Source organism: Protopterus annectens, chromosome 4.part0, assembly GCF_019279795.1.
Source record: "Protopterus annectens isolate FY-2018-M chromosome 4.part0, PAN1.0, whole genome shotgun sequence".
NCBI classification, from domain to species: Eukaryota; Metazoa; Chordata; order Ceratodontiformes; family Protopteridae; genus Protopterus; species Protopterus annectens.
In genome coordinates, this window is record NC_056733.1 from 1,855,426,278 (window position 1) to 1,855,451,917 (window position 25,640).

Consider the following 25,640-nt stretch of genomic DNA (forward strand, 5'->3'; position numbering starts at 1 on the left):
TAGAGATGAGATTATGGTTGGATGACCGCTGACATAAAGGAAAAGGTACATTTTGACCTTGAGAAACATTATCAGTTTTCTGCTGTTATTTAAATTGATGTAAGTAAGGAAAAAGAACAAAATAATAAACTCAGGAGTCTAAAGTACTTTCACCTAACTACCAGTGAGTAGGTAAGGCTTCATCAGATCAGTGCATTCATATGGTTAACTCCACTAAATAATAAATACATGTACATGACAGACATGATTCTGAGACAAAATAAATAAATAAACAGATTTTGCAACATTAATCAATAAGTGTATGTAAAGCAGTATTAAAATCTTGTGTTACTCAATGCAGGAAAGTTTTAAAACTTATGCTTACTAGTAATACAATTCCTGACAAATGCACTGGAAAATGAAATGGGAGAACTCTGTTTACAGAAGGTAGTGTTACATATAAATCTAAAAGTGCTCTAACCCATGATGTTAATTTGCATAATTGTTTTCCTATGTGGTCTTATAGTACTCACCCTATGTGAATATGATGGCACTTATAAATACAATAAAGGAATAAAAAAAATACATTATCTGTAATTTCAAGTACAGATTTGATAGAGCAGTGTGTGTTCAATCCTGGGTGCCCGTAAGCTTTTAGGGGAATTTGCCACTCTAGTTCCTTTTTCTCAAGTTTAGCTCCTGTGCTACCTTCAAGTGGGCCAATTGTTACTTTCTCCACTATGTGAAACACACATTTCTCAAAGCTTTTGCAGCATAGAACATGTCTGGTTAGTGGATTATTAAGATCTTTTAGTATGATGTCTGATATATGTTTAGTAACCCTTACCTTTGGGGCATTGATAATCTTGCCTATGTAGAATGCTATACATGCAGTGCAGCTGACCCTGTAAACTACATACTTGCTTCTGGAGTCATTTATCGCTGTGCTGTATTATTTATTTATTGGCATTTATTTAAGTCCACTAGGCCAAGCAGAGCAGAGCTCATTTTCAGTGGAGGCCCAGGGAAGCTCCACAAAAACACATTAGAAAGCAGGTCTAAGCAGCTTTACAGCCACTGTTCCTTCAGTTGGAACTAGCACTAATGTCCACTATATGAGCAACTACATACTTGTATGGACTCAGCAATACCTGACAGGACCAAATCATCTTCCACAAAGAAAAGTAAACCTGTCTGGTGGACAGCATCAATAAACAAACTTTATAATAAAAGGAAAAACTGCTGTCCTGGACCAAAAAGGAGCAGATGCCAAGCTGGAAGTAATCTCTCTTTTGTCTGAACAAGTAAAAAGGTGACTGGTGAAATCCCCTAAGGTTAACCAAGTCCAAATTGACAATATCCACTATGGACAGTCACAAAGCCTTCTTCACATATGTCCGCAATCTCAAAGGTAATCCCCCAAATCTGCTCTGAACTAGTGGTCAAGAACACCACATACAGAAATGCCATAGATATAGCCAACCTTCTGGCAGATAGGTTCAGTGAAAACTTCGGGTCTATATCTCGTAGTCGAAATTCTGTAAGTTTGAACACCATATGTTCGAACGTATATGCTTGAACTTATAGAATTTCGAAGACGTAAAAAAAAAATAAAACAACAAAAAAGAAAATAAAGGGTTGTAAGCAGGGGGGCAAGCCCCCCTGCACCCCCCACATGGGGGGCTGCACCCCACCCACACACCCTACTCTTTAAATATACCAACTCCGACACCACACTACAATGTGGTAAAGAGCGGTCTCGGAGTTGGTATATTTAAAGAGCGGGGGGTGTGGGGGGTGCAGGGTGGCTTGGCCCCCCTGCTTACAACTGTCAGGAAGTTGTCCCTGTTTTTTACTTATTTTTTTTTAATCCGAAGTATGACAACTTCGAACATATGGTCTCGACCATATAACGTTCGAAGTTGTCATACTTCGACTACGTAATATAGATCCAAAAACGTCACCCCCGTGCCCCCCCATCAGTAAACCAGGACATCCCCAGCACCTGCCCCCCTCCCCTCATTATCAGGGAGAAGGTCTTTAATGCCTTCTCAAAGGCAAAAAAATACAGTCTCCATGGGACCCAATAACATCCCTGGCTGTATCACACATGAACTCAAACATGAGCTCTCAGCTCCATCAGGCACTCTACTCAAACAAAGCCTGAGCACTGGCTTTATCCCATCTGAATGGAAGACAGCCACTGTCATCCCTCTACACAATGGTCCACCGATCCAGGCAGTTATAGACCCATTAACCTAACTAGCCTGATGTGAGAGCCATGGAACACATTATCATTGGCCTTATAAACAAGGACATTGGCAACCTCCAAATGCGTGACCCCACACAGTTTGGCTTTGTCAAAAGGAGATCATGCCTGTTAAACCTGGTTGACTTCTTCAAAATAGTCACCAAAGGCATGAACGAGGGGAAGACAGTGCACGCCACCTACCATGACCAAGCCAAAGCCTACAACACTATTTCCCACTTGGGCATAACAGATAAACTCTCCCAGCTAAGCATCAACCCATATGTTGTCAGATGGGTAGCTAACTGGATCACTGGTAGAACTCACTCAGGCAAAATAGTGGAAGCCACCTCTAGTAGCAGACCCGTAACAAGTGGTGTACCCCAAGGATTGGTCTTGGGCCTTTACTGTTTGAGATATACTTTTCTGAAGTGCAAGCCAAAACCAGTGGCCTGTGGCTGACCAGGTTTGCAGATGACTGTAAGCTGGGTGCTATCTTAAATTCCCCTAGTGATGTGAACATCTTCCAACAGGGCCTTACCCAAACTAATGACTGGTGCCTGAAGCATGGCCTCAAACTGAATGCCAAGAACTGCATCATTATCCCCTTTGGGGAAAATGAATCCCCACTAATTATAATATTAATAACAATGTCCTAAGCATGCAATCAGTCGTGAGGGACTTGAGCACCCAGGCTGATAGCAACCTGGCTTTGACCACCACATTGCCTCCATTGTACAGAAGGCTTTCTACATGGCCCACCTCATAAATAAGGGTACTTCATCCAGGAACAAGGAGGTAATAACATCCCTGTACTCCACCCTTATCTGACCCATTATCGAGTAAAATGCCCCCTTTGGTATGTACCTTGCCAAGCACATGCAGCAGCTGGAGAGACCACAGAGGTTCCTGACCAGGAAAATGCAGGGTCTCAAACACCTGTCCTAAACAGATAGGTTAAAAGCCCTGTCCCTCTACTCAGTCTCTTACAGACTACCTGTGTCTGGCATACAGGGCCATCTTGGACCCAGCCTTGATGGAGTTGCTGCATATCCATAAGTCAAACTCCACTCGCGCAACCCCATGTAAGGCCTTAACCTGATTTGTGACATTAACAGAACTTGTTGGCAGGATAGATTTGTGTCCTAAAGATCCCCATCTGTGGAATACAGTCCCTCTCCATGTCAAGCAGTGTACTTCTCTAGTCCTCTTTAAGAGGAACCTGGATGACTGGATGAGAAACAGATAATACACCCCTGAGATCCCACCTGTGTCCCTGCTGGGCAGGGTAAACAGGTGCTGACTTTGAGGGAACATGGGCGATATTCTTGGCTAAGCTTATAAGGGCCTCCAGGCCAATAGTTTAGTATCATCCTATGAACCTATAAACCTATGAAATATGCAAACACCACAAAAAACACATTTAGTATACACAGCACAGTGGAAAATATTACAGTGTAGCGCATTTACAATATATAAAGCACAGTTAGGTAAGCTTAATTACAATATGGTGCAATTACTGTTAACATTATAGTAGAGGGGAATACCAAATGCATAGTAATCATAACTGAGGTTTGATAATACATTAAGAGGCTGTAAGTAGCTGTATTACTGAAGTTGTAGTGTATAAGAGGAAAAGTGGGGAAGATACAAGAAAAGCACTGGTAAGAAACTGTTAGTGCGTACAGTAAAGGTGTGTGTGTGTGTGTGTGTGTGTGTGTGTGTGTAGTAAGGTGGTTAGACATAGGGAAGAGTGTGAGTTGAAAGAGGAGATTAAGGGAGTAGGAAGTAACTCTTTTTTGAGTTTGAACAATAAAAGCTGTTTCTCTTACTGATAAAGTCACAGCATCTGCATCCTGGAGACATGCAGGGAAAAGTGCAAGCATTTGACTCTGTAGTTAGTAAAGCACGTCTTTCTACCCAGCTCCTAATATTTCCCACATTACAACAGATGAAACACGATAAGGTAACGTATCTAAGTGAAAGTGCACAGGCATATCGATATTTTTTATGAACATTTATTTATTTATGTTTTCTTGACCAGTCAGGCAGTCCTGCTAGGCCAGAGTTCTTTTTTCATGGGAGACCCAGGGCTGCATTCCTACTTACTGGGAGGACATTCGGCATAGGCACTAGGGAAACTCCCCCTATTCTTTTTTTTTTTTTGATAAGTGCCATGGGATCTTTTATTCCACATGAGATACCACCAGCTGAGGCAGACAGGGCCTCAGTTTAATGCCTCATCTGAAGAACTCAGCTTTTTACACTGCAATCAATGCTCAGACTGGAAATGCAGTACTACACCCAGGCAGTAACTGTGAATGGTCAGATGCAATCAGTGTACCACCATGGTACAAAAATGTAAAATAAAATAAAACATGGTTCCTGGGCTTAGGGAATTTAGAAAATATGTGACAACAGAAGACCCGCTGTATTATTTAAGAACTACACAAACATACACAGGTTTATTCATGATGACCAGACAGTGCATGGAGAAGTGCATCTTCATGAGGATCCTTCATTTCTAGGTGTCTGGAGCCAGTTTTGCAGAATTCATTGTCAGTTTGTTCTAAGTGAGCTGCTGACCAGCTAACTTATTTTGGAAAGATGACCACTTTGACAGTCCTACTAACTTCAAGTGGTGATCCTACTTCCTGTGACATGCAAAGCTATGCATTCTTATAGTAAGATAATTGTGTAGAACTGAATTATTAGCTTTATTGATTAACACTTATTTTGTGTTTATCCTATTGACATCAAAATGGATGTGTTCAGAGTGCTCTACTCTTTTAAAAGAATATAAACATAATGCACTAAAGAGAAAGTTCTGCATCTTCACCTATTCTGCAAGAATATACGAAAATACGAGCACTCATAAAATCAACTAAGGCCAATTTTGAGAGAAAAATTGCCATGGATTCAAAGGACAATCATAAGGCCTTTTTCAGCTATGTTAGGAACCTGGGTGGAAACTCCCAGATATGCTCAGAATTAGTCCAAAATGATACAAAAATCACTGAACCCACAGACATTGCCAACATACTGGCAGACAGGTTCAGTGCAAACTTCACCCCCTCTCCCCCCCTAAAGGAGAGATAACTATCCCAGCCGAGTGTAGCCTCCCGGACATCTCAAATGCGCAGATGAAAGCTGCTCTCTCTAAAGCTAAAACACAGCATCAATGGGACCGGATGGTGTCCCCGGCTGTGTGCTACACGAGCTAAATGAGGAATTAAACCCGCACATAAGGCAGCTGTTTAATCTCAGCCTTACCACAGGATACATGCCCAAGGAGTGGCGTACGGCAACTGTTGTCCCACTCCACAAAGGCGGCGCCTCTACGGACCCTGGTAATTACCTCCCCATAAGCTTAACAAGTCTAGTCTGCAAAGCTATGGAGAGGATCATAATGGAGCTCATAAACAAAGATATAGGGGACTTGCAGACATTGGACCCGACCCAGTTTGGCTTTGTCAAGGGAAGATCATGCCTTTTGAACTTGGTCGACTTCTTCGAAACAGTCACCAAGGCCATTGATGAGGGAAAGAAAGTCCTTACGGCCTACCTTGACCTTGCAAAGGCTTTCGACACAATACCCCACTCGGGTATTGTAGAAAAACTTACCAGCTTAAATGTAAACCCATATGTCACAAGATGGGTTGCAAACTGGCTTAAGGACAGAACCCACAGGGTTAGAGTTGCTGGCGCTGTGTCAGACTCCAAGCCGGTCACAAGTGGTGTCCCACAGGGCTCGGTCCTTGGCCCCCTATTGTTTGGCATCTACTTCTCAGAAGTACAGGCCAACATAGGAGGACTTTGGCTGACAAAGTTTGCAGACGACTGCAAACTGGGCGCCATAGTGGAAAGTGCATCAGACACGGATATCCTTCAGAAGGGACTCACGGAAACAGATAGCTGGTGCCAGAGCCATGGCCTGAAGTTAAACGCCAAAAATGTATAGTCATACCCTTCGGGAAAAACAAGGTAACCCCAAGCTACCATATAGGTGGCAATCCACTAAGCACAGAAGAGGTTATCAGGGACCTGGGGACCCAGGTTGACAGTGGCCTTTCTTTTGACACTCACATTGCTAAAGTGGTTAGAAAGACCTTCTACATTGCCCACCTGATCATGAAGGGATTCACATCCAGATCTAGTGAGGTTATTGTTCCCTGTACTCTTCACTTATCAGACCAATGATCGAGTACAATGCCCCATTCGGGATGTATCTCACCCGACATCTGCAGCAATTGGAGAGACCCCAAAAGTTCCTCACCAAAAGGATAAAGGGACTCCAAAATCTGTCATATGCTGCCAGATTGAAGAAACTCCAGCTCTATTCAGTCGCATACCATCTGCTCAGAGGTGACATGTGCCTGACATACAAGGCCATGTCCAACCCGGAATTAATGGACATGCTCCACCTCAAAAATCCAAATCCACCAAAACCACTAGAGCAAGCGACTTAAACCTTAGCACGGATATAAATAGGACGTGCTGGAGGGATAGATTTATCACTCAGAGACTCCCTATGCTGTGGAATAAAATCCCGGTCCATGTGAGGCAGAGCACCTCGCTGACTCTGTTCAAGAGAAATCTAGACCTGTGGATGGGAGATCGTAGGTTTACCCCAGGAATCATCTCTGTGTCACTGCTGGACAGAGGCACAACAAACTAATGGGCACAGTATTTTTTCATATAAGGGGTGGCGTAAGCCACAAAAATTTGGGCTAGGCTTATAAATGCCTTAGGGCAGATAGCCTAGTATAAACCTATGAACCTATGAACCTAAGACTGTTGGAGTAAAGAAGATATGTCAGAATCGTTGGATGTGCAATCATACCCAACAATTTGATCTTGAAAACATTAGATGATAAGTGTTTTCTCTTGCTTTGTCAATTTTAAATGACTGTATTGCAGTTGGGTGTCAATACCATATTAGAGAGGTTAGGTACAGTAAAAAGTACAGTTTTGTACCTACCATAAATGTAGATGTTCGAGTGTACACCCTGCTGCAGTCATCACACTTGGGTTATCCTGTCGTCAGGCGGTCCTGCAGTCGGCCGGAATTCCAAAGTCTTGGTCCGGCGTCGGTTGCTTTCACTTCTTCCCTAGGATAAAGGGACTCCAAAATCTGTCATATGCTGCCAGATTGAAGAAACTCCAGCTCTATTCAGTCGCATACCGTCTGCTCAGAGGTGACATGTGCCTGACATACAAGGCCATGTCCAACCCGGAATTAATGGACATGCTCCACCTCAAAAAATCCAAATCCACCAAAACCACTAGAGCAAGCGACTTAAACCTTAGCACGGATATAAATAGGACGTGCTGGAGGGATAGATTTATCACTCAGAGACTCCCTATGCTGTGGAATAAAATCCCGGTCCATGTGAGGCAGAGCACCTCGCTGACTCTGTTCAAGAGAAATCTAGACCTGTGGATGGGAGATCGTAGGTTTACCCCAGGAATCATCTCTGTGTCACTGCTGGACAGAGGCACAACAAACTAATGGGCACAGTATTTTTTCATATAAGGGGTGGCGTAAGCCACAAAAATTTGGGCTAGGCTTATAAATGCCTTAGGGCAGATAGCCTAGTATAAACCTATGAACCTATGAACCTAAGACTGTTGGAGTAAAGAAGATATGTCAGAATCGTTGGATGTGCAATCATACCCAACAATTTGATCTTGAAAACATTAGATGATAAGTGTTTTCTCTTGCTTTGTCAATTTTAAATGACTGTATTGCAGTTGGGTGTCAATACCATATTAGAGAGGTTAGGTACAGTAAAAAGTACAGTTTTGTACCTACCATAAATGTAGATGTTCGAGTGTACACCCTGCTGCAGTCATCACACTTGGGTTATCCTGTCGTCAGGCGGTCCTGCAGTCGGCCGGAATTCCAAAGTCTTGGTCCGGCGTCGGTTGCTTTCACTTCTTCCCTGACGTCAGTGCGCTAGGGGGATATATAATGCAACCAACACCATTTTCTTCAGTTTTTCTTGCCCCAGATGTCAGGTGCCCCCAAAAAGGTGGTCAGTAATTAGTACCAAATTAAGTCATTTTTGCACAAACACAAAATCCCTCTAGCTATAAGCAAATACATCAGGAAGGTATTGTAGAGATTTAGCCAGTTTGATCAGAGGGGATGGAGGGAGGGTAACCTGGACTGTAGCAGGGTGTACACTCGAACATCTACATTTATGGTAGGTACAAAACTGTACTATGTTCATCGTGTTACCCTGCTGCAGTCATCACACTTGGGTAGAATCCCAAAGCTAAGGATGGGTGGAGGAGTAATAGAGGGTTAGAGGAGGCTAGAAGGCCCTGCAGAACTGCAGTGGCGAAGCCAGCCCTAGTCTTAGAGTAAAGTGGTAAGTGATAGTGTTTGGTAAAGGTGTGTACTGAACTCCAAGTTGCAGCTTCCAAAATCTCCTTGGTTGGAATGCCCCTGAGGAAGGCTGTAGATGTAGCTGTTGCCCTGGTAGAGTGGGGCCTAATGGTAGCAGGAACTGGTTTCCCATGATGGGTATAGCAAAAACGAATGCAATGTCCTATCCATTTGGAAATGGTTTGTTTTCATATAGCCTTCCCTTGTGAAGCTGTAGCATAGGATACAAAGAGCTGGTCAGATTTTCTGAAAGCCTTAGTTTTGTCCAAGTAGTAACGAAGTTGCCTGTGAATGTCCAAGGAATGCAGGAGTCTTTATCCTTTGTTCTGTGGATTTGGGAAGAAGGTAGGTAAGTGAATGGTTTGATTTAAAGCCACACTGAAACCACCTTAGGCATGAAGGAAGGATTAGTTTGTAGAGAAACTCTGTCTTGATGGAAAATGAGGAAAGGTTTCACTGCCATTAGTGCCTGCAGCTCTGAGACTCTTCTAGCTGAAGTTATTGCTAGCAGCAGGGCAGTCTTCCATGAAAGGAACTGTAGATCTGTAGAGAAAGCTGGTTCAAAGGGAGGTAGCGTAGGTTTTTCCAGAACAAAATTGAGGTCCCATGTTGGCGTAGGTGCTCTCCTGGGGGGCCTAATGTTTTTTGCCCCTCTGAGGAACTGCCTTAGAAGTGGATGCGAAAATAAGGGTGGTTCCGTGTTGTAGTGGGCTGAAATAGCTGATGCATGGATTTTAATGGATGAAAAAGAAAGTCCTTTGTGCAACATCTCATTTAAATACTGTAGAATCTGAGGCATGTGAGGCTGAAGTGTGTTTTGGCCTTTAGCTTGGTTCCAGGCACAAAACCTTTTCCAATTGTCCGAATAGGCCTTCCTGGTGCTGGGCCTCCTGGCTTCCAGAATAACATCCATAACTGCTTGGGAAAGAGGAGCTGGCTGGATGCTTAGGTGATCTGCCATGCCACCAGATTTAAGGTTTTGAGCTGGCTGTGAAGAATCTGATTGTTTTGCTGTGTGAGCAAATGGGCGATTTGTGGTAAAATCCAAGGTGGGCCCTGGGCCATATTCCTCAATAGTGGGTACCAGTGCTGGCGTGGCCAGTCTGGGGCTATGAGTATCAGTCGTGGTCTCTCCTTTCTGACTTTCAGAAGCACCTTTGTGAGGAGAAGCAATGGAGGGAAGGCATATACTGTCAGGTTTTTCCAACTGAATGAGAGTGCGTCCAATTTCCAAGCTTGATGGTGAAGTGTCCTTGTACAAAATTTTGCTATTTGATAGTTTTGAGGACTGGCAAACAGGTCTATGTCTGGAAGGCCCCATTGTTGAGTTATCATTGCAAATACTTGTGGATCCAGTTTCCACTCGTGGGGATCCATGATGTTTCTGCTGAGGACGTCTGCCAATGTGTTATTTTTTCATGGCAGGAATTGAGCTTGTAACTGAACTTGATAAGCCAGAGCTGTATTCCACAAGGTCATTGCTTGCCTGCATAGAGGGTAGGAGTGTGTACCCCCTTGTTTGTTTATGTACCACATTGCTGTGGTGTTGTCCGTCCTTACTGTAATTTGTCCTGGATGTAATAGATTCTTGAAGGCTGTCAGAGCATTCTGTACAGCTAGCATCTCTTTTTGATTGATGTGCAGATTCCTTTGATCTGCAGTCCATACTCCTTGAATGCACTGTCCTGCCATGTGTGCCCCCCAGGCGTAATCCGATGCATCTGTTGTTATAGTTTGCCTGGCTGGGGGCAAGGTGAAAGGCTGACCCTTGTTGAGGTGACATGCCTGTGACCACCATAGAAACTCCTGTTGTAGGTAGGGAATGAGAGATATCATTGTGTCCAAGCTGTGGCTGTGTTGAGACCATACGCTTTTTAGGTACCACTGTAATTTCCTCATATGCAGCTTTGCAAATGGTATTAGTAGTATGCAAGATGCCATGAAGCCCAAGGCCTGCAGAATTTTTCTTGCAGGTAGTTGGGTCTTTGTTGCCATTATTTTGAAATATTGAGTCAGTTGTAGTTGTTTGTCTGGCGTCAGATAAGCCTTCTGGGCCATTGTATTCAAGCTGGCACCCAGGAATGTCATATTTTGTGAAGGTACTAGTTTTGATTTCTTTTCGTTTACTGTGTACCCCAGGCAACTTAGAAGATGTTTTACAAAAGCCAGATGTTGTAAGAGGATGTCCTTGCTTTCTGCTTGGATGAGGCAGTCGTCCAGGTATGGGTATATTTGAATTCCTCTTTGTCTGCAGTATGCAATTACTGGTGCCAGGCATTTTGTGAAGACCCTGGGTGCAGTAGATAAGCCAAAGGGCAGTGCAGAGAATTGGTAATGGGTTGAACCTGCAATGAAATGGAGGTATCTTCTGCAACTTTGTCTGATAGGGACATGCAGGTATGCCTCCTTGAGGTCCAACGTTACTAGCCATGCTTTCTTGCCCAACATGGGAAGAAGCTGCTGTAGTGTTAGCATCTTGAATTTGGGTACTTGTAAGAAGGTGTTTAGAATTGAAAGGTCCAGAATTGGTCTCCAGGCATTTTCCTTTCTGGGTACTAGAAAGAGTCTTGAGTAAAATTCTTGGCCTTGCTCTCGAGTAGGTACCAGTTGAATGGCTCTCATGTCCATGAGAGCTGTAATTTGTTTTTGTGCCTCTACCCATTGATTTTGTGGCAGGTTTGGCATTCCTCTTTTCATTGGCAAGGTGTGAAAATGGAATCTGTATCCTCATGAAATTATGTCTAGGACCCATTTGTCCTTTGTGACAATGTGCCAGTTGTCTGAAAAAAGTGCGAGTTTTCCTCCCAAGGGGGCTGCCAAGAGAGTGTTGCTTGGCCAGATGAGGTGCAAGTCATTGAGTTTGCCTTCTGGTAGTTTGGGACCTGTCTTCTCCTCCCTTCTGCATTGCAGTGCCCCATTGTCGAGGTTTGTACTGGGCTTGCGGTTGTCTTCTACCTCTTGGACGTCTGCATTTACCCCTCTGTGGTCTGTCAGTAGCTGGAAAGGACCAATTTTTTGTTGGCCAATTTCTGCTGAAGCGAGGGGGCTGTACCTGTAGGAAATCTTTGACTGTCTGCATAGATTTTGCCTTATCCTCCATTTTCTTTAAGACTTCTTCTGCTTTAACTCCAAAAAGAACATCCTGCTGTAAGGGAGCATCTAGAAGCTTTGCTTTAACATGATCAGGCAGAGTTTGTTCCTTTAACCAAGCATGCCTCCGTATAACAGACCCAGTGACAGCTGCTCTGCAGGAAGCCTCCAAAGAATCAAACCCACATTGTAAAGTATGTTTGCCCACCTGTTCAGTTGCATGCAATAGATCCTGCATTTCTTTCAATTCAGACTGTTGAGGGAGTGTGCTCATTTTTTGTTTTAACTGAGACATTAGAAATTGCTGATATTTTAGCATGTGAAATTGGCAATTTAGTGCCCTCATAGCTAGAGTGGCTGAGGTGTAAACCTTTTTCCCTCACCTGTCTAGTGCTCTGGAGTCCCTTTCAGAGGGTACAGGATTTTTTGCCATAGAAGCCTTAGCCCCTTTGGGACCCTGGGAGATAGTCTCTGGATCAGCAACAGGGCTTTTATAAAGAAATTTGTGGGAATCAGTCACTCTATAGTATCTGTCAGGTTTGGCCGGAGCTGGAGGCAGGGAATCTGGGTTCAAACTGGATTCTAAGTAAACATCATCCACAATGTCTAAAACTGGGGGGATGGCAAGTAGTCTATGCTGGGGGAGTAAAAGAAACTCTCTGAGCCTTTTCTTTGAGTCAGAGTAGTCCTGACCTTCCCGGTGAAAATGTTCCCTCATAGTGTGTAAAGTTTCCCCAAAGGAGTATTCTTCAGGAGGGGAAGCTGAGGGAATAGAATCCTCAGCATCAGAATCTTCATAAGGGGAGAAGGAGTAATCTTGGTCCTCAGAGGAGACTGAGGAAATAGACACTTGTTCAGAGGAGGCATACTCTTCCTCTTGTCTAGGCCTTTTGTCGGTTGGGGGTTGAGAACCCCTGATTAAAGAGATCAAATCTTCAGCCATTTTGAGCATCTGTTTCTTAGGCATGGGGCCTTGAACTGGAGACTGAAGTACAGTCTTTTTAGGTTTAATAGGAGTCTTAGTCTTAGGATACGTTTTTATGGTGAGCGTCGTCGGTCTGAAAACGCCTTCAGAAACTAGAGGTGTTTCTGCAGCACCGACATCTTTTTCAGCAGTGTCATCAGTAGGGGCTAAACAAAATGGCTGCGTCGGCCTAGTACTTTCCGCCAAAAGTTCCGAAGCGGTCTCGGGTTCCAGATCTACGGTAGTCAGGGGCTGCGTTGGAGCCTCACTGAAGACCGGTGAACCGGAGACCGGACCAGCCGAGACCTCGGAGTCTGGCTTGGGTCTAGGCTGCCTGTCCTTATCCTTGCGTTTTTTGTGCACGCCGGTAGTCGGTTGCTCCGACGGCATACTGTAGTTAAATTTTCCACTGAAGTAGTGTTGTGCGAAATCAAAGCGTCTTTTAATAGTACGCTTATTAAACCTAGCACAAAAATGACAACCAGTGACGTCGTGGTCTGGGCCTAGGCAAGATATGCAGTAAGAATGAAAATCCTTATGAGGTATTTGCTTCCCACAAGAAATACAACTGTTAACTTTTTCTGACATCGGTCTGAGGCAAGAAAAGTTTCCCCAACGGGGTACTTAGCTTTACTGAAGACTTCGGATCTGAAATTCGACTTTGAAAATCTCAGGAGTCGGCCGACCGGCAGTTGCGAACTGCTTCTGCTTCGGGCACCGCGCGGCAAGAAAGATTGAAGAAAATGGCGTCGGTTGCATTATATATACCCCTGGCACACTGACATCAGGGAAGAAGTGACAGCAGCCGATGCTGGACCAAGACTTTGGAATTCGGGCTGACTGCGGGACCGCCTGACGACAGCATAACCCAAGTGTGATGACTGCAGCAGGGTAACACGATGAACATCTGAATTACCTGCATAATAAATTATCTTGTTTCCACCAACATCCCACATTACTGATATATAATTATAAAAAAGAGGTCCAAAAAGTACTGCTATAGCTCTCCTGACAGGGTTAAAACCAGTCAGTATTGAGACTGCATAGGGATAGTTCACACTGGACACTCATTCGTGGAAGAAGAAATGGGTTACAGCGTAACAAGAAGCTTTGTTTTTTCCTAGTGGTTCTATCCTCCTTTGAGGCTTTTCAGTGATCCATTTTGGAAGTTTATTAAGGTAGTTTTCTTGATTTTTTTTTTTTTTGAATGGCTATGGATTATGAGTGGTGGCATCTAGTCTATGGAGACAAAAAAGGCCAGATTGGCCACTGTTATGGCTACTTTGCTAATATTTCCTATGTAATAAGTATTGTGATATTGAAGCAAGGGACTCGGGTATAGATGGATTCAGGCAGGCCTTAATTATTACTATGACATGTGACTTATACAGGTCTATGTCATAAGAAAAAAAGCACGAAAGGCTGAAAACCAAAATATCTAAAACTCAAAATATCAAATATGGGAATTTGCCCATTCTCCACTGTTGTGTGATATTGGAGTTGGTATACATATATAATTAGCAGGGGGTGTGGGGATGCACAGCATTTGCCCCCCCCCCCCAGCATTAAAAATGATTTCTGTGTTTTGAGTTTTTGATATTTTGGTTTTTCAGTCTTTTGAGCTTTTGATCTTATGACACAGGTGTGAGTTATACAGCCAATTACAAGTTTGGGTAACTTCCAGATCAAGACTAAAGCAATGTGGCATTTATGTGAATTACCTTTAGTCTTTTTCTCAAAATCCATGTAGATTAGGTGGCATCAGGGTGCTTTACAAAGAACAGTAGGAATATGAAGATTGTTGTGGATGGTTCCCATAAAAGACACTGCATGTAGGGCAGAGACAAGAAGAAATAATAGGAATTAAGAGAAATGAGTGGATAACATGCGTTGATGTGCCATCTATGCCATCTATGGTGATATGTTTGGGTAAGAGAGTGTCCAGTTATAAATTTAAAACCACTATTTACTACCAGTGATATGCGAACAGATAAAGTATCAATGACATGTGAATACAGTTTCTTTTTCCTACAGGCAACAGCTATTATTTATTTATCAATAACGCATGAATATTTCTGTGGTCTATATAGCCACATTGACTGCTAGTTATTTTGGTGTCAAGGTACTCAGGCATTAAAGTGAATTTTGGAATTATAGTATGTACACATTTGCATCTGTCAAAATACAATGCAAGATGCTGCTGAAAATCCACAAAGCTGGTTCATTTGCATACTAATCTCCCCATAATGCACCTGCTGTGGAAGTACCAGGATGCAAACCTGAAGTCAATGAAGTTAATTAGCTCCAAAACAAAATACAACTTACAGATCAGATGTGTATTCTGGAAGATAATTTGGGATGCTTGTAAGCTTTTGGTTAGAACAGTCTACAACTGTTCCCTCACAGCGACATTTCTCTGGACAAACAAGATCCATGAAACATTCTCCACTAAGTTTGCTTCTGTAGTCTTCTGTTCCTGTTGAAATATAAAATCCTTTTATTAAACAGTCAAGGAATTACCAATACAAGGAAATCACAAAAAAATTCTCATTCTGAGCTATAGAAATTATATTTATATAGTGCCTCATAAAATTTACTGTAATCTGAACAGAACAGTTATAAACCAAATTCATGGGCCCTTACTTCGAATCTTTTTGTCATATTTCAACCTTATAGCTGAACAGATAGTTTTCCTATATTGTAAGCTTTTGATATATGCAGTTCTTTAAAGTATCCAAACTAATCATATTTTATATTTTATATGATCATATTTTATATATGTTAAAATGTACTATAATTTAACAATTACAATATAAGAAGGTATAATGCTGTAAAATAATATTTACAGTCAGATGTGAATGCTGTACAACTTTTTGGGAAGGTTGAACTCTTCAGATGGATAAAGAAAGTTTATAATTTTCAAGCAATGTTATATAAAGTGAATATATGTACATATTTGGGAAAACTAAGGGAAAAAATTGCATTGCTGAGAATACACATAATCCAAATGGATATCCTAAAAAAGAAAGTGTACCAATCCATGTAAGTTTAAAAAAGGATTCTGCAATATTTTTGAATATCTTAACTAACATGTAAAGTTAAATGAATACAGTGAGTAAATAAAGTGCTAAAAACACGACACACAGGCTCGAAGTGAACAAGAAGCTTTTGATTTTCATAGTTTAATGTATACACTCTGAGATATCTATCTGTGAGATGTTAACTACTCAGAAACTGCCAACTCATCACAAATGTTCCAAAGTGAAACATTTTGGATATGACTTTTGGTTAAAGTTCCTTTTGTGACATGCATACCCTAACAGATCCATGCTGTGCTACTGAAGTAAAAATGTGAACACTGCACATCACAGTAAAGGCTAAGCTAAGCATTAATGACCATACCTCTCAATTATAGTGCATTCTAAGGATCATTCTTCCTCTGAGTCTTAAAACATCCATGTTACATGCTGCTCCACAATGAAAGGGTCTGACACGCATTCATTGTTAAGAATTTATTAACTAATATCCATAGTAAATAATAATGAATCAAATTAATTCACCAAATTAACTGTTTTTATAGATATAAGCTAGTGCATTTTAACCATGCTTTGAAATTTCTAGTTGACGTGGTAAGCAAGCTATCAGTAAGTGTTTCATATTTTGTCCATTCTTCCATATTGTGAGAAGTGAAGTTCCACATGTTGGAAATAGAAAGTTGAGAGCTATGTTAGTGACTCCAAGAAGATGATGACCACTTCAAACAATATAATAATCAAAGCAGCAAGGACCACTAATGAGCAGAGATAGGATCCTGCACAGGAAACGTATAATCATCGGCTTTATTGCACATAAAAATACCAGTTTTCCATTGTCTGGATCTATTCAGGGACATTATTCAGTTATAGACATTAGCAAAAAAAGGAGGGCGCAATACCTAGAGTTCTCCTGAAATACAAGGGTAAATATGTAAAGTTAGCTAAACACAGTAGGGCAGTCCATAAGACAATATCTTGGTGAATTTAATTTTTCTACAGTACAGTCACTAACCAGCTATATTGTCTGTATTATACCATATTCTAGAAAGGCTCGTCTGCTGTTCTTTAAAACAAATGAATTTAGAAATCCAGAAGGATAGTGCAATTTCTAGTCCATTAGGGTCCCATACCATTTTTGACCCTGCAAACCAAAGAAGGCATGAGATATTTTAGGAATTATCCAAATGGACAGTTGCTTCCTTCATATACTCTACTAAATCTGGGAGATCCAGCAAACCTATAAATAAAGGAAATGTCACTTGATATTTAAAAATTCTGGGCATCACAGAGAAAGTTTATATAACACTTTTATAATATGAGCATGATCTTATCTCAACCCCATGCTACAAATGACTGAAAAAAACCAGGCATTTGTACAATAAAAGCACCTTTCTAATAGTAGTCAGTCTGGCTAAGAAAGGAGGGTATGTGTACCTCCAAGAATGTAATCCTGCTTCAAATCAGAAATAAGTGGCTTCATATTTAACTTAATTAAACTGGGAAATAGAGTTTGATCAAATTACACAAAAAAGCATGCCCATTTTGCCATTTAATTCACACCAGAAATATTACATTTTTATCAGAGTTTATTTCAGATCAAGGATGCACTATATTGTTTATCCTTTTAATAATTAGGCCTGATACTTCTTTAAAATTGGTTAATAATTCAGTAATTATATTGAGTTAAAGGAGTTAAACAACCAAATTATCATACGTGAACCAAACAGAACTGATAAATCAACAACAAATATAGAGGAACAACACGCATTGGTAACAACATGGGTAAGCAGCTGGTTATAAAGTATTTGGCAGGGTGATATTAAAAGACCAATTATCCAAATTCATATTCGTTACTAAAAAACCCACAGTTCAGGTATTTGTCTACCTGGGCTTATAAAATTAATAAAAGCAAACAATCCATGTAAACCTGTTGGGAAATACACCACCAATATATTAGTTGCCACCTTCCAAGGGTCAGCTTGTAAATAACTGTTGATTACTTACCTGCGATGTTAGTCTGATGGTGAATATTTAAACTCAGCTGAAAAATGCACCAGTAATTAAAAAAATCAAAACTTGAATATGAACCATATACATGTTGTGTTTAACACTGGATACCACAAACAAGCACATATACATGTTGTGTTTAAACACTGGATACCACAAACAAGCACATACACATGTTGTGTTTAAACACTGGATACCACAAACAAGCACATACACATGTTGTGTTTAAACACTGGATACCACAAACAAGCACATACACATGTTGTGTTTAAACACTGGATACCACAAACAAGCACATACACATGTTGTGTTTAAACACTGGATACCACAAACAAGCGCATATACATGTTGTGTTTAAACACTGGATACCACAAACAAGCACATATACATGTTGTGTTTAAACACTGGATACCACAAACAAGCACATACACATGTTGTGTTTAAACACTGGATACCACAAACAAGCACATATACATGTTGTGTTTAAACACTGGATACCACAAACAAGCACATACACATGTTGTGTTTAAACACTGGATACCACAAACAAGCACATATACATGTTGTGTTTAAACACTAGATACCACAAACAAGCACATACACATGTTGTGTTTAAACACTGGATACCACAAACAAGCACATATACATGTTGTGTTTAAACACTGGATACCACAAACAAGCACATACACATGTTGTGTTTAAACACTGGATACCACAAACAAGCACATACACATGTTGTGTTTAAACACTGGATACCACAAACAAGCACATATACATGTTGTGTTTAAACACTGGATACCACAAACAAGCACATACACATGTTGTGTTTAAACACTGGATACCACAAACAAGCACATATACATGTTGTGTTTAAACACTGGATACCACAAACAAGCACATATACATGTTGTGTTTAAACACTGGATACCACAAACAAGCAGAAATTGCTGGAAATTAGATAAGGAGGACAGTTCATTAGCTGCTCATTACATTTTCTTTCTGGCTTAATATATCACCCCTGCTCTATCCTGTCATGCAAACTGTGATCTGTTTCTAATTATCCAAGTCTCTGGAGGTGTTTTATATTGAACGTGATGCTATCTACCTTAAAATGATCACTGATCATGGAATAGGGTACCTAAACTATTCCTAAACGTAGCAGGGATCTGTTTACAACTATGGTTTAGTTTCTGATATCTTCTAAGTACAAAATGCTTCAACTTTTATGGCTATTAAAACCCTTTTTTTTAATCCACTGTTTTCTCTAGATGTTTGCATTTAAAGCTGACAAAATCAAGTCAAATGTAGATTCTGACATGGATAACATAATCGTTACTGTTAACTACACATCTTTTATCAGCTGACAGGTAACTTTCATTTCTTTCATGTTTTTCTTCAAAGTTTGTACAGCCCTTTCAGCACACTATTACATGATGTACAAAATGAATTCCATATAACTTCATAAAATTTTCAAACTTCTCATTAGTGAAATAATGTTTGTCATTACACAGGACTAATGATGTGATACTACATATGCTGAAAATATGTTTCAGGGGCTTTATGTGAAATAACACAATTCCATGCCATACACACCTATCAACAGCTTATCAGATCATTGCTACTAGTTTTTAAATAAATTCAGTGCACAAATACTGCTTGTCAAATTGACCTTTATTTCTTTTTCTATACCTGCTTGTCAAATTGACCTTTATTTCTTTTTCTATGCCCTAATCTATGCAAGGCCTAATGAAATATGCTCATGTCTAATCCCTTCATTCTACACATTCCAGAATGAGCTTGACCTCACATGTTCATTATTACAAAATCGCCCCCTACCCTTCATAATATACAATGATCTTTGCTACTTAAGACCAGTGTTCTTACATAATATGGCTTAATCTTTTCCTCTATTTTTGAAAGTCATTTCAAGGTCATTCATAAACATGTGACAAATTTACATGTCTGTCCGTTCAATTTTAATTTGATCAGTATGCACTGGTTGAGTACAATGTTTAACCTTAATACTTTATCAGGTGCATCCAAATAGGTAGGTTTTTCTGAAACAGGTAGCATATTTGTGCATCAGTGTTTACGTAATACTTTTCAGACAGAAAAAAAATCTATCCTTTGCATCTGCTTGAAAATGAAAAGTTAGCCGGGATTCATTTTAACATATCAATTTCTTCTTCAGCTTCATGCTTTATAAGTTTTTTTTTCTCTAAATCTTTATTTTTTAGATTTTCTTTCTACTCTAATATTTTATTTATACAGTTATGTTCAAAAATGAGGCAATTAACTTTAATAATAGCATTGGTCAAACGTTTAATTTTGCAATAAATTTGATAGAATATCTCGGATGTCCGGTGCGGGTTTGTCCTCTTCACAGTGTTTTTTCTGTTTAACAGCAAAACATAATTAACTTTAACAACAAAAATTTATATTGCGTTTTGTTCTGTATAAACCAATTTCACATAGCATTCCTTATATATATGTTCCTTTATATGCTGTCCTGTATAAATGTTCATTACAAGACTACAGGAGGCAAAGGTAATTTTCTTATATTAAATAAAATTATTAAATAAAATGTTGGATACTTACATTACCTCAGATGTCTATTTTAAAATTCACAGGCTTGCCCTTTGTCAGCATTTACACCAGGAATGGATTAACATTTTACAGACTTACACTTTATGCACATAACCAAATGTTTCTATTGAATATACTATTATATTAATTTATTTCTTTAGGACATTGCATATATATATATATATATATATATATACATATATGTATATATATATATATATATATATATATATATATATACATATATATATATATATATATATATATATACATATATATATATATATATGTGTGTGTCTTCGGGGAAAAAGTGAGAAAAATGACTTCAAAGTTAACATTTGCCTCTAACATCATCTTTTTGCAAAGATTTTTTTTCAACAAATGTTCTTTCCATGAGCAGCTTTGAGTCATGCATTGCATTTATGAACTTCATGTACATTGAGAATGCATGTTCTGTTGATACATACCCACAAAACCAAAAATTGACAACCACAAGAAGCTGGGCAAGGGGATTGGAAAATAGTGGGAACATTTGGCTTGCCGACTCCAAGAAAGAAAGTTAGGGTTTCTGTTGGAGATCCGAGGAACTGCCTGATGGTTAGTGAGTGATGTAGTGATTGCAGATAAAACTGTCTGTAGATTGAGATGGGGTGAGGCAGTGCTAACTGATGCAATGTATAGCAATGCATGTTGCATCAGTAATTTCAAACTAGCTTGGGTCCCCTTGTTCTTAATCAAAAAATGCCACATGGGGATGCCTTTATCTTATCTCTGTTTCCCCAATCCCCCAGATGCTTACACTAGGAATTACTAGAAGATCAAAGTGGAACTAAGGGCTATTGCTGATGGACTATAGCTAGGGCTGGCCTGAACAGAAGCCATGTAGTTAAAACATTGGTATGTCCTTAATGTGCTTAATGAATGCTGACTAAAAAGGGGTCTTCAGTTTTCTTAGACAAATAAGATAATATCCATCTCCCTTGCTATGATATATTTTAGGCTGCCAGTAATTTCACATTTCTTTTTATTTTATTTTACTTCTATAGTATTTTTAAATCTAGTCTGTCATGGACTTCTTTTATTCTTTGAGATGGTTTCTATTAAAATTAGCAAAGTATGGTCTGAGATTGTGTGTGTGTGTGTGTGTGTGTGTGTGTGTGTGTGTGTGTGTGTGTGCCCCTATTTTCCTGGTAGTTAGGTAATTTATTACCTTGATTAAACTAGGAATCCTTGCAATTCCTATTGAGTTGAGATTAGAAGTTTGTTATTATGTATTTCCTTAATTTTACAATGTTTCTATGCTATTTATAATTATGTTGTATCTTTTTACTTTTATTTTATTTTATGTTGTTCAAATGTAGATACAGTATACTCAGTTTAATTTATTTTCAGAATGCTATTCTATATAATATTTAGAGCACATTCTGGTTATTAATCCTTTCTATTATACTAAAGGTAAGTGGATTAAATATTCATCAGAAGAGGTGTGGATTGCTCAGATGTATGTAATTAAATAAAACTAACATAATTTTAATGTAAGAGTTACACTTGTCAAAGGCATGAACAGGGAAATGCAATGTCTGAGGACATGAATTGTTGTCAGTATATTTATATAACATGAAAAAAAAGATGTTATTCACTTTTCAAAAAGAGATTCATGTTACTAAGATAATTTTCAGCAGTGGTAAAGATGGAATGCTCACCCTGTATCTGCTGAAGTACTGAAACATTAGATGATCAATTTGAAACTGAAAAAAAAATGATTTCTTGATATGATCCATATTCAATATTCTTTATTGACTATCTTTTTATGTAACTAATGCTAGGACAAAAAAAATACAACATTTACATTTGATAACATTAATTCTATAATTAATTCTTTTAAATCTATAGCGCACCTCCTTTCTGACTGTAATACTGTTTTTATCTGAACTTAATTAGTGATAAGTTAACTATTTCACTGCTTAACTCAGCATGTTTTACTACAAAAATATTAAAACATTAAAAAAATGTTTCTTCTCCTTACTGAAAAGCATGAAAGTACTGAAATAATATATGCATAGATTATTTAAAATGCTGTATATATGAAAAGATGTTAAGCTGTTCTGAGTAAAACATGAAAGAGAAACAGTTAGTTGCTGTTTAGGGTAATTTAAATAAGGCTAATACCTGCATTCCAAAAGGTAAAAAGTGTTTATTTAAATATATTTAAGACAGATACTTCATAACAATTTTTATAGGAAAATGTCTATGTGGAATTAGACAAATTTAAACTAAAAAGATATTTATAAAGTTCACAAGGGGTGCTAAGATTAAGCAGACACTCGCAATTTCTCTCAAATAAAACAGAAATATAAGACATGGGAAATATTAGAAAGAATAGATACTGGTACAGAATGCATATCATACTGTTTTAATTTTATTATAAACATATCTTTAGTACAAATGAAGTGATTAAACATATTTAAACACTATGGATTTAATGATAAATTAAAATGTGAAAAAAAGAGAGTAAAGCTATCTGACATAATGGAACTTTATCCAAAATATATAAACAATTTGGATATATTTTGCAGTATACTTATCAATAGTGAAACTCCATTGTCTCGGAAAATGTATTTATTTTATTTTTATTTACTTATTTATTTAACATTTGTTTACTGGGAAAGTCCAACTGGGGCAGAGCCCATTTTCAGCAGATGCCTGGAGAGAAACACTCCAGATGCATGTCTTTGGAATTTTATTTATTGACATTTGTTTTGTGGGAAGGTCCATCTGGACACAGGTGCCCTTTTTCAGTGGAGTCGACATGAGAAAAGCTCTACGGTGACAAATTTAATGCAATCAATATTTACAATAAATTTTATAATGCAGTTGAAGCATATTCATAGCATAGTAGTCAGTATAATGTAATTTGTATTGATATTCATAAACTAATATAAATCATTGTAATGAGAATTTACAGACAGAAGGGAAGTGCATAAGATAAGTAGGAGCAATCTAAGAAATATATTGGAGTGAGTTATTAAGGGATAAGCAAGTTTAAGTGCTAACAGAGAATTATTGGAAACTTGGGAATTTTCTACAATGCTGTCTCCATTAAACAAGACAAAAAACCATTATATTGTGCTTCTTATACACGTATTTCTTTATTAAGTATTGGTTATAAATTTTACTTGTTTAGTCAACAGAAGTAATACATCTCTTTTACATTTAATTTATAATTCTCAGTCTGAATGTATTTTGTGTAGACAGAGTCACCCTATGATAACACAGAAGTTTGGATCATATTGATAATAAAAACAGTAATTATTTTTAAGTATTGGAAAAACAGTTTCCCCAATAATTCATTAGCTTAATAAATCAACTATATTTATGTTAGTAAAATATGCAGAGACTGGCTATTTACTTCCCTCAGAAATACAGTGCATATAAATAAAGGTTTTATTTACCTCCCTTACTGTTCATATTAGCTAAAAACTCTGTTATTCAACTAATTTCAAGTCTAGATAAAAAATGTTTGCTTTCATATGATCTGCTATTATCAATAACCTGAATCAATGAATCTATTGTGCCATTGATAGCTTATTGCATACTTTAAGATGTTAAACTAATTAAAATTTAAACTTTAATAACATAAAAATTGGAATCTTAATAAAATATGAAACCATTTTAATATATTTCAGTATATTTTGAATACTAAACAACTAAAGCATGCTATTATTACTTTTTATTATTTACATTATATCATTAAATCAAATAATGCCTTATTTAGCAGTACCTGAAAATCCAGTGGAAGTAACTTTCTTCAGAACCTATTCTGTCAACACAAAGATCTAGCCTTCTAATTAACAAATAGTACTTCAGAAGTGGTAAGTGCCATGCTCCCCACATCTATGAATATATTCATTCTGAGATAGTCTAACACTTAAGCAGAAACCTGTTTAACTCCCATGTTCTATGATCTCACTGTAAATATGGAAAATGTGTACAGTACTTCCTATACCAGAAACAGTACAGCCACCAATAAAATGTACAGAAACTACATTAGAACACATGTAATTAAACACCCTAAATCAACCTTTAATGACAACAAAAAATTCAAAGTCAAACAGTGTCTCAATGAAGGGGAATTGATGAAATATATGACCTGATTCCTTTTTAAACAAAATGGGACATTGAACATTATACCACAGATTTGGAAAACTGTTCTAATTCGACCCTTCCTAAAGCAAACAATACTCTACACCCAACTTTCTCTCTCTCTCTCTCTCTCTCTCTATATATATATATATATATATATATATATATATATATATATATATATATATATCTCATCATCAGTCTCCTTTTCATATTTTCTAAATGGGATCAGAGTATCGTGTTAACTGTCGCCATCTCTCTCTCCTGCCTTCTTCAACACTCATGCCTGACTGTCACAGATCTTCTTTCACACAATTCATCCACCATTTTGCTGGACATCCTGATTTCCTTTCACTTTCTTCCTGTCTGTCCCAAATCTTCTTCACCAGATTGTCTTCTCCTTTTCTGCATGTGTCCAAAACACCATGATCTGTCCTCTTTGATCTTTTCTGCAACTGGAGCTACTTTTACGTCTGCTCTTATGCCCTCATTTCTCCTTCTGATCCACAGTGTGCATCCCACTACCCTTCTCAGGCACTTTATTTCCATCACCTCTAGATTCTTCATCTGCTCTGCCTTTACTGCCCAGGTCTCTATACCATACAGTGGTACTGGTCACACCACTGTCTTGTATACCTTACTTTTCAGCTTCTTCAGCATTCTTCTGTCATAGACTATACTTGAGACTCTATGGCAATTGCTGCAGCCCCTCTGATTCTAGCTTTGACCTCTTCATTCAGCCTTCTATTCTCCTCAACCACCACTCCCAGATACTTGAAGCTACTTACCTGTTCCACTATCTTCCCTTCTATCTCAAGTCTCAGCTTCTTCTGATTTTCCCAATTTGCTGCCATTACCACTGTCGTATCTGTGCCTAGTTTCATCCCACATGCCTTCAGTTATGCATTCCATTCCCCTATCCTTTGCTGAAGTTCTTGCTCTGAGTCTGCCTGCAATACCACATCATCTGTATATATAGTAAGTTTGTTGATCTGTCCCCCCCAACCTATTTCTAATGTAGTCCATCAAATATATGAACAGCAGTGGGCTCAGAGCTGAACCCTGGTGTACAACCATCAGCACTACCTGATCTCCAAACAGCATGGATTCTGGCCTGGATAAGTACTTCTGACAGCACTCTACTACCTAAATGGTGATATCCTGCAAAAATATGACAGCGGCCTTCTTACAGGA

General features: G+C 38.8%; 1 protein-coding gene across 2 annotated transcripts in view; it reads right to left on the minus strand.

The window, feature by feature from the left end:
• LOC122800048 (slit homolog 3 protein-like) overlaps positions 1-25,640 on the minus strand; it is a 2,083,326-nt gene that overhangs the window by 348,270 nt on the left and 1,709,416 nt on the right. For both annotated transcript variants that reach the window (XM_044069531.1, XM_044069532.1), the window contains one exon: positions 15,001-15,151. In XM_044069531.1, the coding sequence (XP_043925466.1) occupies positions 15,001-15,151 (151 nt within the window). The remainder of the gene's footprint in view (positions 1-15,000; positions 15,152-25,640) is intronic.